Genomic DNA, 18829 nt, shown 5'->3' on the forward strand with positions numbered 1-18829 from the left:
TTTAATGGAGAAATGACCGCTAACCTTTCAGACCATGTCCACAAAGACTTTAGATGACTACATATATGAAGAACTACACTCAGTCTCAGTTTTTAAGCCTCTTAATATTGACAAGACGTCATGCATAGATCACTGAAGTCAAGTTGGACATATGGGCATAACGCAGACTACAAAACGAAGCACGACTTCAGTGGTCAACGGATTTGAAAACCTTTCAACATAGATCCACAATTCCAGAGAATAGGCTTGGATTATTCCTCCATGCCTTCAAAAGATGATGTCACTTTGCATTCATGTTCTACTGAGAGAATCTTAACGGCAGTGCGGCTCTCTGTTGTCCGGAAAGTTCAGCCGAGGTAAAGGCCGTGTGCAAGTTCCATAGCCTAGATTTGCATTACAGAGCATGCCCGAGGCCTGCCCTGCGTGCAGCGGGCTAGGACGCATGGGTCGCTGGCTTGAAATTCAATAAACATTTCAAAAGGGAAGCTGTGGTTCAAGATTTCGAGTGGAGAAGAGAAGAAGCTGAAGTTGTGAGGCTCAGAAGTTTTTGCGGCTTCACAGATGGAGTGGTTAGCAGCTCTGCAGAAGCACTTCAGCAACTAGATGCAGTAAAGATGTTTTGACAGGTGACTTCACAGCACACACGGGGGGATTCTACTGATGAGCTTCAGAGTCACTAGGGACAACAGAAGCACCTGCTCAGTTGGAACTGTTACAGGAGGATGAAATGCACAAATATTTACACACAGTCGGTGAGCAGATACCTTAACTGTGTAAGCATAATTTTAGACTATTTATGTCTTTCTGGTTCATTGCAACTGCATTTCCACTCACCAGCAGTAGGTGTTATATATGGTATTTTGCAACAAACACCGTTGGCCCACATGGCTCATATTTCCCAACATGCTGACACACCAGATCTACTATCAAATCACCTGCAGACATAAATATCTTATGCTAGAACACCTGAAAAAAAAAAAGTCAGCTAGGAATTTCCTCTGAAGTTTATTTTTGGGTTTAAGAAGCAGTTCAGCTCAGATCAATAACAGGTGAGGGACTTGGTTTGGGATGTTGACTTCCTATCAGTTCAAAACGGTGTGTTGCAGGAAAAAAAAAAATCCACAGCTGATTTTAAAGCAGGCAGGTCTTCTTGTTCCTGGGAGTCATTTGTACTCGCCATAGTCAGACACCAATCAACTTGAGAAAAGTTTAGCACAATGCAACTTGTGCTAACTTTCCTGAATAAAATATCTTCCTAGAAACTAGAGTTGGAAAACATGAGGTTTTGTGGGCGGAACTTGCTCTTGTGGAAAATGAGCTGCACATCACACTTATCTTCATAACATCTGTAACACACTGGTTTGGAAAAAGTGTACCTTTGAAAAGCTATCTGTAGCCATTTCAAAGTCTTGCTATAATGTCAATAACTGTCAAAACAGTTGGTAGATTAGGCTGCAAGTATGCTGTACTTCATTAATCCCACACAGGAAATTGGGCACTGCGTGTGCCAACAGCCACAGAAACTAGTCTTGGGATTTGAACACGTGACTTTCCGGTTGCTAGCTCCCCTCTCCTAGCACTTGGCTGCCGGCCACCCTAATGGACAGGTATTTCTGTAACAGTGACCATTCTTTTTGTGTATTGTTAAACCAAAGCAACACTGACAATACAGGAGACAACAATATGGAAATAACACATTAGAATTATCACTACAGTCATCATGCTCACCAACTTCAGACACTCTAGATAGGTTTCCTTAACAGTTTCTTCAATCATTAGCCATGAAACCAAGAGTTCAAATATACAAAACATCTCGGTTACAACATGTGGCAACATAATTCTCAATTCAGTATCTGTCCATATCATGCACCCTGAATAAAAAGCTAGAATCTTCAGTAAAGGCCCTGAGGGCCTCCTGCACTTGGAAGCTATTTGAAAGAAAAGGGGACGTACCCTACTGCCCTGAATACAGAAAACCTGCCTGCCATGTGAAAGAGTGGAAAAGGTCGGCGGGGAATACACCGAGAATCCAGATGAGCTGCTAAAGCAGCCTCACGGAGCTCCAACATATCTCGCAAAGTCATAATCATTTATTTAACTGCACAGCTGGGCCAGTGTTTGAATAGCAATGCCAAAACTAATCATGGCTCCTAGTGAGAACAAAGACGCGAGAGCATTCGTGCCTGTCTGACACGGGTCTGCTGGAAACACATGCTCAACAATAAGTAGACCCGAATGTGCTGAAACCCAGAAAAAAAAAAAAAACAAAGTCATCCGCAAGAACATCTGTATACAAATGAGGCTCCTACGAAGGCTTCGGCCGAAAAAAAAAAAAAGCAGAAAGAAAGCTTGCTGGCCTTAGCTTTCTAGTCCAAGCTTCCCTCCAGCAAGCCATCCTTATGAAAAGGGATGGTATTTACTATTTATGTCCTTTTGTGAGCAGGTCGCTGGGCCTGCTGGCAAGGAAAATGTCTCACTGCTGTAGCTCTGAAATGTTATCTCTCTCCGGTTTGTGTCGAGTCGCTGTGTGCACTCATTACAGCGCGGCTGCCTTCTCGCCGACAGCGACTGCGAGTTCAGGTAATACATTCAGCCGTGGCCTTTTGTTCCTCCACTGGCCTTTCAGACGGACACCATGGGGCGACAGGCCTAGATAAGACTTTAGTCTCAGGCTGCTGACTGGGTGAAACAAACATGAGCTTGACTCCCCCCGGTCCGGGTCAGTCTGATGAAAGGCTGATATTTTGGCTTTGATAAGCACAGATCCACTTCCTGTCTTCATGAGCAAATTCACCTACTGCCTATCAGTGTCCTCTGTGCCATGTCCATCGAATTTAAGCTTTGATATCTTCAAGGATGGCAGAAGGACAAAGGGATGGACATTGGGTTTACCATCCTAACACGGATGCAGGCCAGACTTGTATTGCTAAGGGCCATATAATCAACAGAACAGAATCCTTTGTCTTCCCAAATCGATTATCCAGGCTCCCGATGTTATCAGTGTTGGTCATCAAGTACGACCAGAGATGAGACAAGACAAGACAACAAGGAACAGATGTATTGACTTGGACCTTAAAAGGTGGCATTCAGGAAGCAATAGGGAGATGGAAATATACATATAGGACCTACAACCTACCCAACGGTAAGAATAACCACAGACGGCTCAGATTACACTAGTGAGACGTCATGGTATAGACTGTATTAGGTGATAGAAGGTGCTCAGTATAGAGATGAACTAAACCCACAATGATGCACAGGTTGTTCCTTTCCATTCACCAGAGTTATCGACCCCCTCTGGCATCAAAGACCCATGGAGCACCACTGTTATGCCATTGGGAGGCACTTAAATGTGCGAGAAGTCCATTCTCTGTGTACCTTCACAACAGCGAGTCTAGAACATCTCACAAAGTTAGCAGTTTCAGAGATGCTACCACCCTTCGCCTGGTAAAGGACATGTTGATAAGTATGTGATTGCCTATCTAGAGTAACAATCTCTCTGGCTTTACTAACTATTCTACTTGGTGCTGGATTTCCTCACTAGTCCTGGCTCCTGGATCATTAGTTTCTTGTATTGTTCAGATCATCCCACTCCCAATGCGACCAGCGAGCCAATCAGCATCCCTTTAGACGCACAGCTCTGTGGATCAACGCAGCGCATAGTTAAGATTTTGGAAGTTAACACAGCCTAGCCTCTGCAAGCTACCTTGCAACATCGTCCACTAAAGAGAAGAAGCATTTACAGAAGATGACGAGTTGCCACATCTTCAGCTGCAATGAGCTCTAGCTCTAGTTTTAGTGTAAACTCATTTAAAGCAGGCACCATTACTCAATCAGAGCAACCAAAACACTTCCCTCGCGTGTTTGAATTTGTTTAATCTGTTTGCTTCTACATTTTCATGAGCCATTTGGCCTGCTTTGTGTATTACGCTATATAAATCTCAGGCTAACATTCTTCCTTCTCTGCAGTTAACGGAGCATCTGTTCATTATCTTAAAGAAATACAGCTAATTAAAGATCAAAATTAGTCAAAATTCACACCCCTAGCTTGTGCCCTCTTCATTAGATCTGTGCAACCTGTCCAACTAACTACCACACCTGCCTCTCAAGTAGCTTCAAAGTGTCTCGGATAGACCTGCTCATCTAATGACACTAACAAAGTAATTAACACCCGGGTGTGTTACAGAGAGAACACCACAACAAGCAGGTCAGTGGTCATTCAGGACCAGGGCTGAGGACCACTGCTTTTGAACAGCAGTCAGAAAGGGTAGCTCTGATGAGTTTTTGCACTCCGAATTCTGTATTCTTCCCATCACCCTTCACCAAAAGCGCTCAACAGCTGCTCTCAGACACACAGATAGTGACACAGGTCAAACAGAAGAGCTAAACTCCGCTGGCAAGTCATAAGATTATTCTGCAAAAAGAAGCTTCAGACATCAGAACCCAATTGTTTAGTATTCCAGAGACATCTTGAATATTAATGACTGATTCGCCAGGGCTTTCGTAGACGCTTTTATTGTTGGAATCGCTGGAGGGCAGAAGCAAAAGCCTTTCAATTAAAAAGTTTGTTAATACTCTTCATTAAAGCGCATACAGTGCAGTATCCTTCACTCACTTTCTCAAGGCACAGAAACTTGAGGCCTGGACAGGCATCTCAGATCTCCGACCAGCAGAAGATCAGCTGAAGAATAAATAATAGAAACCCTTTCATGACACGGAGGGTAAGAAGGAAACTAAATAACGAGTGAATATCACAATGATAGTGCTTACTCCCCCTCCCGGTGTACTTTCCAGTGCTGCTTCTAATTTGAGGCACTGCTAATACTCCAATCTGAACTCTGTTCTGACTGATTACCTCTGACTCATCAGATTTCATTCGACCGCTTTAAGCTTTCCTGCACTTTCCTTCTGCTGCCTATCTCAGTCACACCACGGCTCCTGCAGAGTGCACTTCTGGCCATAAGAAATGCTCCAGTGATTCTCATATTTAAATCACATTAAGTACAGGTTGGCCTTTCTCGCATTATGAAATAGACTGAAGGGCGGAGAGCCAGCCAAGAGCCGCAGTGGAAATCACAGAGGAACAAAGCTTAGCTTTCACTGCTTCATCACAGTGATGGAGCCACAGATGCGAGAGCCAGGCCAAAAAAAGCAAAAAGCAAATTGGAATCCTTTGTGGAGAGTTTTATATTTAGCCAGAACACTGGGAGTAAAACGGCTGCATACATACACTGACCCCAGTTACAACTGGTCATTTCAAGTTGCTACTATATAGACTGTAACTTGATATCAACCACTTGCATTTACATATTTAGTCTGAAAATCACAGGAGTTGCTTGTTCGCTTATTAGCAGTCTGCCAAGCTTGCTAAACACCATGTTTTTATGTAGAGTTTATTAATTATTAGTTTAATATTGTCTACGTCTTAAGCCCCATTCAGACGGGATTAAATTTACTTTCACGGAAGCTCCTCTAAGAGTCAACATTTTTCTTCTTTCTCTTCTGATGAGACTGTTACAGACTGAAGGCGGTCATTAATATGCAATTTGCTGGGGGTTACACCCACACAAACTAAAGCAACTCATGAAATGTTATGAAATATGTGCATTGAGCTAATTAGCTACTAGCTACTGAAGTCTTATGAGAAACTCATTTCAAAAGTTGGACAAGAAGGCTTCAGTTAAATGGTGTTGAGAAGTGGCTAAGGGGTGGTCTCTTTAGACACAGAACAGCAGCGGGAGGTGCCATTTCACTAATTAGAGAGCAGTTTGGAAGAAGGAAGAACCACTTAGTCATCTTTTGTGTTGCACACACAGGAATTTGACCTCTAACCTCTGCCTTTAAACCACCCGTGCAGTATGCACACGCTCACTGCCTGTGAGCAGTGGGCAGCCTTAGCTACGGTGACCAGGAAGCAGTTGGAGTGCCTTGCTCGAGGATACTTTAGTCGCGTCCTGACGAATCAGGGGATCAAACCGGTGACTTTCCGCTTGCCACAACTGCCCACATATGGTTATCAAAAGTGGCTTCCTGGGTAAGACGCATTAACACTGGTATAACAGCTGGATAAAACCTCATGAAGTGGTTTGTGTAATCAGACTCCGGGTTCTTGGGTCCATCGTGTGTAACCAGACTCCGGGTTCTTGGGTCCATTTACATCTGCAGTTTCATGTGGAAAGTCAAGCTCATTCCTGATACTCAAGATGCGAGACATGACCAGGGGTAAACAGGGTCAAAATAGATGCAGACCATAACTAAAATGGAAACACTGAAGGCAAAAAAGGCTGGAAAAACACTGGCGTGATAGCAGTGCTTTTAGCATTTTGAGAGAGAGAGATTCGAAGGGTGGTATTGTTGGCTTGGTTGCTGAGTGTCTCCTCGTACATTAGCCTCAGACTGATGAGTCAGAGTCATACTGGCTGATTGGAAAGAAGCAGCGTTAAGTGCTCCCACCCACCCAGAGCACTGAAGGTCGCCTCACTCTGACATCACTGCGAGAACACAGCCCAGCTTCTCAGCACTTCATCAAAGCCACATTCTGATGGGTGCTGCTGAAAACGCCAAGGTCACCTTGAAAGCATGGAAGGGACTCTACGGAGCCATCAGAAAAGCACTTCTTCACTCCTAGGAGAGAACCGAAATGGCTCACAGAAGGATCCTTCAGCACAACGTGGGGTAGATGGTTGCTCCTGCTTCGTTGCTAGGCACTCTAACAACCGAAACAACCTCTAAGGTGCTGCTCTGAATGATCAGCTCTGAACATCATTTACATTTGTGCTAAGGAGTTGGGACAGAGCTTGCACACAAGTGACACATGGTGCTACCTAGCTTCCTACTGGCTGTTTGAGTAGCTTCAAACAGAGAACATACAGAGAACAGAAAAAGAGAGAATATCAGTGCTGTAAGGGTCAAACCCCAAAATAACATTCAATCACCATTCAAATTAGTTGGAAGTTGGAATAAAACATGGGACAGAGAAGCCCTGCTCAACACTTTTAGGACTAGGACTAAAAATGAAGACTGGGGGGGGCAAACTAATAATACACAGAATACAATGCAGGACACAACAATATTAGTATAATACATTTGACGATGCAACAAAACTAAGGGGGGCTTATGTTAAGATTGCATGATGTTTATGTTAAATGTTACAATTAGTAGCCATCAATATTGTTATTATAATGTCTAAAGTACTACATCTGATAGAACAAAGGCTATTATGTTAACCCTGAGCTAAGGAGGGCACACTTTCTCCCTCATGGAGGGCTTGCTTATGTCATTATTTTCATTATTATTATTATTAGTAGTAGTAGCAGTAGCATGCATGTATTATATGGAGTAATCTGTAAATACTCTGTACTGCCACACATATGTATATATTTGAATAACCAACGATCATTTAAAAAAACGAACTGGCCAACCTTACTAGTTGCTTTTCTCTCCTTTGGCCAGCATCACCAAGGGTGTAATGATTTCAATACAGTCTCAAAAGAAAAACAAGCATTTAAAGCTGTCCCACATTCAACAGAGGGGTGTGTCCATGACACAAGCACAGTAAGCAAGCACGTTGAGTGGAGGGGCAGGCATTTAAACTCTCAGCTCGAATTCCTCTGCTGCCTGTCTTACTGCATAGTATTGCTCTCCTCTCTGTGCTGTTAGATAGCTGAAAAGACTGCAGCCAATCAGGTTAGCTGTTGGCCTAGCGCAAACACCTGCTTGCTTTCCTGGGTTTCTCTTCTTCACATGCCGCTTTTGAGTTAGCCTATGATATATGGTTAGCTGTAGTCTGAGGTAGTTCAGGTTTTTAAAAAGCGGCTGTTGGAGAAAAGATATGGTAAAGGCCTGTCTGTTGGAATCAGCTAGCGTGGATACCGGCTCACATCCTCGGGTTTAGCATCCAAGCTTGCAGAGTTTTAGTTCCCATTCTGGGGACGCTGGTGCAGAAAAAAAAGCCTTAGTCACAAGGCCTGATCGGCGTAGCTAAACATGCATTAGCAAAACCACATACACCTCTCTTCTTCACAACCCTTCCTTTCATTATGCAGTGAACCTACAGCAATCCAATGCCCCCCAAAGCTTTCTGTCACATCTGTCAGAACAGTGCTCTTCATGAACGTTAACAAACATGGAGCACCAAAATAAAGACATGATCAACACTGCTGTTCAGCAACAGTCTCTCACTTCTGAAAATGGTGACACACTGAGTTCAAGCCCTAAGATATTACACTTCTACATGTCTGTGGAGGAGTCAGAAGACTTGAACGGCACCAACTTACCATGTTAAAGTCCAGATTTTTCTCCACCCACTCTGTGGCAGCCTCAAACTCGTCATACATCTCCATAATGTAGAGTGTGTCCAGAGCATCCACAATGGTGGCTCCTTTAAGACTGCCTGTAAATGAAGAGCGAGAAACAGTGAGAAAACGGTGAGCTCCTCTTTCAGAGCATGTGCGGGCTTATTCGGGGGCTGCTGGATGAGAACAGCTCGAGGGTAGAGGGCTGTAGTCACTGAGCCTCATCTCAGTGGAAATCCTCTTCAGAGGGCAAGAAAGCCCGGGCCGCAAAGACAAGGCTCTGGTTTAAACCGCTTCTGAAGGAAATCAGAGGGGTGTGGAGAACATCTCTTACTCAAGATTACTTAAAGCTGAGAAAACAGCAGAACTGCACAAAAAGGAACAGACAAAACTCTTGCTCCAGCAGGTCATTCCTTTATTCATACATAAATAAAGAAACGGACACGATATGACCTCACAGTAATTATTCGGAGACTCTACGCTACGTTCACTGACCTACATTGACTCAGTTTGGAATACTGCTCCTAATTTAGCCTTTTCATGTGCAAGGTGAACTACAGCCTCACGGAACCACACTACACACCCACCTCGGACCTTTTCCTAATTACACTCTCACAGTAATAAATCACCCAACAGTGTTCTTTCATTAGGTTTTCTTGTCTCTTTGTAAGAACAAATGTAACACAGCTGGCTGGCTGCCTGGACTCTCACTAAACAGGACTTTTATAAAGCGTATACAGTGAGGTGGGACTAAGCAGTCATTATCCATCCCTCAACATAGAGCCAAGCTGAGCACACAATTCCAAAAACACTGGTGTCTCATTTCTACAGTATATTTATCTACAAACCATGTACAAACTGTTCCTACACAAAGAGCATGCTCAGCGTTTCCCAATACTTATGCAAACATCATCAGCTACACAGTCGTTAACAGAAAGCAACAGAGGAAACCAACCAACCAACCCAGATGAGCTGAATCTTTTTCACATTTGCATATTCCGACCCAAAATGTCTATTATATTAAAACATTCGCCATTATTCATTTTTACAAGACCATTACCAACTGCTCTTTTTCTTTTCTACAATTAAAACAGGCTGTTTCTTTTACTGTGCCTGACCAATACATGCAAATGAGCTCTGGTTTGCTGGCTGTTGTGCATTGTGTACAGAAAGCAGTCCAGAAACGGGCAAGGCCAAACTGCATCCCAAAAATAATACATTGAAAATAGGTTGCTGGTGTAATCGAGTTTCCATATATGGACTGCACTGACTGGGAAAAGATTTGTGCACTTGGACACAAACACTTTACATATAAATGAATGAATGAGTGTCAGTAAATAAGTGTAGTTGTTTTATAGATAAGTGTGCAGGGCTGAGAGTGGCTCGGAAGTCGAACGTCCTGCCACTAAGAGGCTCTGCTGTTTTGCCATCAACAGCCCGAATCTGAGAGAGCACAACTGCCCATGGTCTCTCTCTCTATCTGGATGTGTAGACTGCACTCTCTCTCCCCTCATCACTCCTAAGTGACGCTGGCCATCACAGACGCCTGTTAGCTGGTGCGGCAAAGCTGGGGACCTGGCACGCAACTGCATCAATTCGTTAAGTAATCAAATATACTTGTAACCTTTAAACAAAGTTTATAGAAATATTCCAGGCTTCAAGATTCCTCCTGCCCTTATTGTAATTAATTGTAATTGTAAGTTAGTTAAAACACTTTGCATGATTGGCGAATGGTGGTACCTTTAATTAATCACTAGCTACATTGGCTTTCTTGCGTTGGCACAAAACTAACAAAGCAAGTTTCAAATACTCAACATTTAGGATAAGTACACAGTTCAGTTAAAAGAACTTTCGGTCAGCACCATCACTTGCACACAAACATGCATCTCGTCTCTCCGGTACACCGAGCTCCTATCCGTTCACTCAACACCAGGAACAAAAAGCCAGCACCGTCTGAGAGCAGCACTAGCGATACTGATCAGGGACTTGTCAAACAGCCAGCTGTGAAAACTAATGCAGCTAATGGAGTTAGTCATTCTAAGGCATGTAGCACAGGGAGGAAGAGAGAGCATTCAACAGATGGTTACAGAGGACACATTTATCAGCTACGTTAAAACAGGTTGAGCCGTACTATTCATCTGTACTGATTACAGCCCCAGCAGGTGGGCCTCAAAGCTTTTTGTGCTTTAATTATAAAAAAAACAACAAAAAAAAAGCCCAGCCTTGCTTGCCAATTGCTTAGAGAAGTGAAGCATTGCCAATCAGCTCTACTGATCATCTGGCCGTCTGGGCTGTGTTTGAGGTAGCAGGGGACACATCAGGGAAGCAAAGCTGGCTGCAATTCATTCTCCCAATAAATAAATGAAAAGGGATATTTCTAAAACATCCGGCCTAAACGCCAACAGCCAGTAATGGAAGGCCTTTTTTTTTTACTGGCTTGCGTTTTACGCTGTACACCTCTCTAAAGTACAGCTTCAGCAAAAAGCTTTAGTGTAGACAGGGCTCAGTATGAATATCACATCACTCTTGCAGTGTACCGCACCGGCAGCGGCATGGGAAACATCAGCTCTGATGGACAGTGTGCAGATGCAGGTCTAATGAGGTCAGCAGAGGACACACTGCACATTTTATTGGATTGTCGGTTTGTCAGCACTTTCCTCTTCCCATTTTTCATGACACTTCTCACTTCCGTTTGGGCAAATAAGGGGTGACCGATAACTCCAGCAACTCGCTGTCTGTTCCCTGAGGGCCTTCAAACCTTTTACAGAAGTTAAGGAGGAAGGGGTTAAGTGTGAACGCAAGCCGCAGTCAAAACCGGGGAGACTGATGCAGCTGTTTAGCCATGCGATGACCAGTACAACTCCCACACGCCAGAGAGCTCACATGTGTGGCTCCACAGAAGCCAATCCATTAATGGGAACTACAATAATGTCTTGTCCAGATCATGTAGTTGCTGCTTGAGCATGCGTGTTCCAGTGGAGACCAGTACATCAGTTTTGACTCAGAAGATTCCCACCTGACTGTTACTACATCATGGCTATGAGGAGCTTCCCTGGAGCAACTCTACACTGTGGCTTGGAGGCTCTCTGGGCCTGTCGTTGAGTGACTCTAAATTGTGGCTCAGAGCCCTCCCTTGCCAGCCACCTGAGTGACTGTACTTCATGGCTCTGGCTGAACCACAGTCATCAGGGACCTGAAGTAGGACATCAACATCAGCTCAATTACAAAGAAAGCCCAGCAGACTGCAGTATTCAATCCAGCCCCAGGAACCTCTGGTTCAGTTCAACACAGCCCGCATAGGTCTGACATAAAAAGGCCACTGATGAGGAGTTTTAATTTGTCCCTTTTAGGCTAGATTTAAATATTTAGGGCTTGAGCACTTCCAAAGAGAGAACAGAGGAAAGAGTATTGCTAATTTGAAAGAAGCATGTGGGCCAGGTGCTCGTTGTGTAATTCGTCCTCGCCATAGTCAAGCGCCAAACGGCTTGAGCAGAGCTGAGCTGAGGTTCGCTTAGCAAGGCAAGGAGACGGGTTCCTTTAAACACAACAAATACAAAAACAAACAAACAAATAAATAAATTAGAATTTTAAATATTGAATTAAAAAAAAAAACTATCCAGAAATAACTATTTACAGTAGTATAGGAATACAGACAAAAAATGTACCAATTTTGTCAAATGTTTCACTTTTGAACATCAGCAAAGCCTCTTATTATGCCAACATATCACAAAGAACATTCCAAATTTGACGCAGATGCATTTCCTCTTTAGATCCATGTATCATGATGTGCCTAAGCATTCTTACAGCCCTGCCTACAAAGTGTTCGAACCTAGCTGCTAAACCAAACAGACCAGCTAGGTGAAACTGCAGACCGGTAAACAGAACACACTAGTAAATTGGAAACTGTCAAACTCCGTCACCAATGGAGTCTTGGAATAAGCTCGCTTGTGACAAACTGTCAGCAACCTTCCTGTGGGTGCTTAAGAAGCGGGTTTACTCTAGTATGCCCAAGAGGTACAGACAGCACCTGCTAATAGAGTCTTTACGCACCTCTCAAATACAGCCTTCTAAATCTGAACATTTTCAGCCTTCTAAACCAACTCCCAAGAGGACTGAAGAGATTCAGCTACTTAGAAAAAAGAAATAACAGATTATCAAGGTAAACAACAATCTTTCTGTGACAGAAACAAAAACACTTCAGAAAAAGTGGGGGTGGGGTCTTGTAAATGAAAATGTGTTTAGTATTTGGTATGTGAGAGTACTCAAGTACTTTTTGGAGGCAACTGCATTCAAACACTGTTCTATTCACTATTGCTATATTTGCTATATTTTAATCACAGGAAAATATACAGGCCAACCCGGTCCACAGAGTATAAAAGACCTTGCGTTGAAGGAGTCATCGTCAGCATCAATGTATTGATTAGCTCTTAGCTCATTAGCTCTACTGAAGAGGAAGCCTTGGTAATTTATCCAAAAGGAAGACAATTTTTTTTTTTAAAGGTGTTGAAATGCATTTCTCTGCATGCTGCTTAATTTTTCCTCCCAACACAAGGCCTGTCCTATGAAACGTCTACAACGCTGCCTTAATTCTGGTCAGAGTCCCTTTTTTATTTGGACTTTTTTCACCTTCCAAGCCAAAAAATGGGTTCATTAAGTCCAGATTTGGGAAGGGTGCACATTCAACATGCACCGAGCTTGGTTTCTTCCAAGGGTCTATTTTGTATCATTTTTCATGGAAAACCACTGTTAATGAGGCCTCTGTGTGTAGTCTTTTAGGTGGGAAGGGGCTTATATTATGCACTCGCCCACATTGAAACGATGGGCTTTTATAAATCCATAAATTGGAAGGGTTGTGTTTTTAGGGTTTATTGTGTTAGGTGGTGGCTTGGCAGGCTAAAACGCAGTTCTACTAGAACCTATATTTATTTGACCCACCTAGAATCCAACTTCAATGTATGACAATGAAACTGCGTCTTGGCCTCAGAATTAGAAACAGTAGGGGACCTGAAAATGCAGAGCTCAGCCTATAAGTCTCGCTGGAATTCAAAACGCTTTTCCCCTGCATTCCCCAGACAAACACAGGAAACAGACGACACTCTTGGGGTGGAAGAGGAAATCCTAGAGTATGGCACTATTGGCAGATGAAGGGACACCTGCTGCAGAGTCGTTGAAAAATTTGTGCAAGCACAGAAACATTAGTTATCGGCTAGATATTTTGGCTAATAAACATAATAAAAAAGGTCAAACAGAACAGCTCTTGTAGAAAACTACACAGCTGTATTACTCTCTGCACTGAATAAAAGGACAGCTAATCACAGTCTTCCACCCTAAACAATAAGACCTACTTTGTGAGTATGTGCCTTCACCCCAGAGAGCTCGCTCCTCCTGGTCACATACGAGTTGACATCTCGCTATTGACTGGACTTACTAAATCAAAAGACAAGTTGGCAGCACGGCGCTCCTTCTGCCACAAGCTTGCAGAAGCAAAGCCCATTTTTCAGAGGAGAGTGAGAGGACAAGTCTAACTGAGTGAAACAAGCCAGAGACGCCAAAACGGCTTAGGAAGGAAAACACAATTGCAGCTGCTCCAAGGAAACCAATCTAAAATGTTGCAGCAGTAAAAGCTCTCTGAGTAGACCAAGCAAGCGGTGATGCAAAAGAGAGGGCATTATAGGAGCTCTAATATTTATCAATAGCTGTATTCATTTACTTTCTCTAAATGTTTAAATGCTCATGGAAGCCTTCCGGTGCAGACCTAATCAGACAATTATTCAGAGATGCAAACTCTTTCATATTAAAAGTTTAACTTTTGCTAGACTTTAACAAATGTAGGTTTTAGTAAAGAGATATATTATGTTTTCATTCATTTTTTTGGTCTGTCCTTTTTAAATGATTCATTGGCTTCTTGCTTTTATAGCTAAATGAGAATGTGATATTTTTAAGAATCCCATCCCAATACTAGAACCGCACATTCAACCAAAGACGTGTCACTCCAAGACTACTAGGTACTAATATGCTGATTTCAACATCATCTTTTATTACTATTGATTTACCATTTGACAGGCGTCTGTTAGATAAGAACAGAACTAGCAGTTAGCACTATCCAAGCATGTTGAGCTCCAATGGTGTTTTGTTAGGGAGATAGCATTTGCTAGCCTTTACTCACTCAGCTTGGATGCATCATGTGGTGGGGACCTTATAATATAGCAAGTGTGTGTGTGTGTGTGTGTGTGTGTGTGTGTGTGTGTGTGTGTGTGTGTGTGTGTGTGTGTACACCATTGCCATACTTATTGTAGTCTAAAAACTACAAAACCTTTAGAAGTATGCATGCAGAGGTATGTGGCACATTCTGCAAACAGGGGCATGGCATGCTTAAAAAAAGAGGCTTTACGACCCATATGATCTTTGTGGTTACTATTTTAAAAGGATTCCTTACTAAACAATGTTTCTTTGTTTATGGAAAATCAGTTTCAACAGGTTCAACCCTTTTTTTTTATTCACAACAAGCCAAAGAAGCAGCTTTTTAAATTTATATAGTTCACTGCCTTTGAGTGAACCCGTGAAAGGCCCCTTTCTAAGGGGGGGGGGGGAAGCACACTAGGCCACTTCAATAGAAGATTTATGTGAAAACACTTTTGTTATATGATTACCAATGCAAATGCAAAAATGTTATTGTAATAACTTATATTTTACACTATGCAATGCAGGAGATTCAGTAATAACCATATTTGTATAGTCAAAGTAAGCCACATTAATGTTTTATGCAGTTCAACTGTTGACTGTATTTGTTAAACACATGCAGTAATTTAAGTTCTCGAAGTACCAAAACTATTAATTAAACACAACGTGTAGTGGTGTGAGATCACAACAATGATTAAAAAAGAAAAAAAACTAAAATATAAACCTACTAAATTTTTTTAGATCTTGATTTATGACCACCTACTGGAATGAAGTTATTAGCAAGATACGTGCAGTCAATGAAGACCGCAGTGTCCTTGGTGAACGTGTTCAAGACCAATAATTCAATAATGACCATAAGGCTGAAACACTGCCCACTGTTCAAAGTATATTCAGGCCAAAATCATGAACAGTTGCATCAATGACCGAATCCTCTGCCTATCGCAGCACCAAATCAGGACTGCACTCTGAGAGGAGCATCTCTCATCCAGGCCAGTGTGACAGATGGCGGCTCGTTTTAGTTTCAGAAAGGCCTCATAACCGTCAAATCTTCTAGAACCTGGAATGTCCCTGTGCCAGTTAACTTTCAGAAATATCTGGCAGAATGTCCCTGCCAATATCAAGCAGGAGGGTGGCATATTGAGCATTGATTTCAGGCCGACACATCCTTACACGACCCTGAGACAAAGTGTCCTGGCACTTCTTGTGCCAATAGCAGCTTTTCTCCTGCTGTGCCCATCAGGAACTGCATTAGGCTATGACTTTGATGATTTGAGTTTTCTAGGAATGCTATTCACAACCTAGATACAGCACTGTAGGTTTCAGAAGACGTGAGCACACGTCTTAGTTCAGGACTTCTTTTAAGAAAACTGCAGCTTGATAACTAGACTAGATCTTTCGCCACCACCACCATGTTCTCAAAGGTTCAGATAAAGCTTCTTTCACACAGACCTTTTTTTTACAAGAGAAATCAACAGTGAATACTGAGGAAAAGGGTTTTGTGTAAATGCAAGCCAGAATCAAAATTCTAGGAAAACTGACGTGGCGGTCAACCTCGCAGGCGACAAAGAATGCACAATCACTTGAAGACTTGATGCTTGTTTGAACAGAACCCAATAAAGTTACCAGGAAAGGGTGATTACGTAATCACGACATCTTGACATGTGCTGACGGGCTGATGTTTTTTTAAATGGCTTCTCTCAGACTAAGCAACCAAAGAAGAGCAGGAATGCCTAGAACCTGTAGCATTCGTGCATTTGTATTTACTAGAGAATTCTTCACTATAGGAGAGTGTAGAGGACCTCATCAGTCCTTCATTAAAGTGAATCAGGTGAGCTGCGGGTGAAACTGAACAAATCCATACAGTGACTGGAATTCACGAAGAATCACCGGCCAAACCGGTGTTCTTATAACCCCATGTCCTTGTAGCCTACATATCCATAACCAAGTTTTATCTTCGGTCTTCCTCTTACAGTAATATGCCACAAACTTTATTGACCAAAACATTCTGACTACTGAACCCTAAAGTTCTGCATTTGTATTTATTATAAAATATCCAATTGTTGTATACGGAAATAAACATTAAGATACTAGCTGATTATATAAACGGTTGCTTCAACTACATGCGTGACTACATCCCCAAGACCTTCACACATAGCATATATAACAACTACTGACAACTTGTAAACCTGTTTCTGGCATGTCTTTGGGCCATGTCCTCATTCCAATGTCTACTGCGTATAGCAGCAATGATTTCAACCAGACAGCAAGACAATGAGAAGCTCAATCAGAAAACTCCTGGGAATTGCATTATCTCTCCAGTCTCTCTTCCTCCTCCTCTCCGTTTCCCCTCAGTCGTTCTTCCCTCTGGGGCATCCACACAGCTTCCTCTGGAAGCGATTAGGCTGGTGATTTCAGAAAAGCTTGTCTCGCTCAGCCAGAAGCGGATAGTAAGCACATCCCAACACGGCAGCCAAAGGAAAATCTGCCAGGTCCAGCCGCGGCCTAGAGGCGAAAGATGTGGCCTTGGGATCAGAAGGTCACTCGCTCAATTGCTCATTTGTTTATTTACTAATTTATACATTTATTTATAAATCATGACGATCTGTACCACTGCATTACCATAATAGCCAAGCTCCAGAGTGGCCAGACAGTCTAAACACTGGACTTTGTTCTTTAGTGATGGTGGGTTCAATCCCAAGAGCAACCACAGCCACCCTCACGGCCATCCTGACAACAGCTTTGAAGTCCCATAGTTGTAAAGGACTTGGACAGCTTCTATGTCTTAGAGGTACGGATGCATGCTGACAAAATTCTTCCATGATGATCTGGACAGCAAATGATGGTCCCCCTCACCTCATTTCACCTAGCCAACACAGACATCTATTGGCCAACATAGTAGATTTGGCAGCCAGTGCTCTACAGCGTTGACCTCCAAAGACCTTGTGTTAGAGAGAAGTTTGTGACTATGCAGTGGTGCTTCACATGACGCATGACAAGGACTGTAGATGAACTGACCACTATTAAGAGCCTGGGGTCATGTTTGTTCCCAATTAATAACTTTTGGGGGTTAAAATTTCTATAGTATTATGCAGATTAGATTTATTCATAACTAAGTTTTGTGTACAAGCACAATCCTCATAGCCTTCTTCTGAGAAAGGAAAGAGCATCAGTTTATGGTAGGTGACCTCTGGGTCTAGCAGACAGCATTTCGGGATCATCAGTGGCCTCAGAAGAACAAGAAGACACTGTGCGCGCACGCTGGATCCTGCAATGCGTCCGCTGCTCAGCTTACGAGCGACTGGAAAGAAAATAAGCAGACACAGCAGTCATTAGCATTCATACACGAAGGCCCACTTCAAGCAGGCCTGCTCGCCTCAGCGAACACAGCAAGGTCCGCTGCTACCAGCGGATTGCGCTGAATGACACACGCCTAGCAAACAAACGAGAACCGTCTTCACTGCTCACCATGACAGATGAGCTATTAAGTGAAAAACGAAGCACGTCTTCACAAACACGCCTCACGCAGCTCCTGTCCGGCCAGCTGCTCGCTCACTTGCCCGCCCGTCCGCCCTATGCTCCGCTTCCAGCGTGAGTGGCTGTCGGGTCATTACTGCAAACACGCAGCTCAAGATACTGATGCCCAGGCACGCTTCAGCAGTCCCATTGCTAATTGAGCTCACAGGGGCTTAGAGCTGGAGTTTCTCTCCCTCTCCATTCCCCTCACTCTCTTCTCCGTTTTCAAAAGCATGATGAATTTTTCACTGCGCAGCAACTCAAAACCTGCACCCTTGTAGAACGTGTTTTATCCGCGGAGGGGTGGCGGGGGTGGCAGCTAGTTTAAACTCCAGGCAATTTTACCCCCCCCCCCAAAAAAAAAGAAAAAGAAACTAAATTCATAAATAAATACAAAAGGAATTGGTCAGCCTTGAGAGAGCAAGACAGGGAGAGAGTTTGAGGCAGAGTATGTGTTCTGATGACTGCTTGTGCTGCATAGCTTCTCGACTAAAGGCTTTTTCAGCGGTCTCGGTTAGCTGGTGTCTGCTAGGCTAGGTTTTCTGCATTAGTTCCTTTTTATTCCAAGCCAGTCCTCTGACGTTTCCAGCATACCGTGCCAGCAGTCCCTGAGGATGCTTCAAATTAACAATCAGGCTTAAGAACACAAGGTCCTTTTCTCACTCAGCTGTGCAGAGCAATGCAGAGATACACCTCTCAGTGAGGACACCGGTGTTATTCTCCTTTTATACAGACACCACAATTACCGGCTGAACTCGCTCACCGAAACACAGGGTTTTCTGATCTGATCAGTGGATCATGGAAAATCAAGGCCTGTGTTTTCATGAATAAGTATTTTAGGACAT

The 18829-nt window shown here is 43.2% G+C and overlaps 1 protein-coding gene across 1 annotated transcript in view; it reads right to left on the reverse strand.

Annotated features, from left to right (window-relative positions):
* man1a1 (mannosidase, alpha, class 1A, member 1) overlaps positions 1-18829 on the reverse strand; it is a 125414-nt gene that overhangs the window by 75911 nt on the left and 30674 nt on the right. The window contains exon 3 of the mRNA XM_072686323.1: positions 8274-8389. Within this exon, the coding sequence (XP_072542424.1) occupies positions 8274-8389 (116 nt within the window). The remainder of the gene's footprint in view (positions 1-8273; positions 8390-18829) is intronic.

Source organism: Salminus brasiliensis, chromosome 1 (genome assembly GCF_030463535.1).
Source record: "Salminus brasiliensis chromosome 1, fSalBra1.hap2, whole genome shotgun sequence".
In the NCBI taxonomy this organism is placed as follows: domain Eukaryota; kingdom Metazoa; phylum Chordata; class Actinopteri; order Characiformes; family Bryconidae; genus Salminus; species Salminus brasiliensis.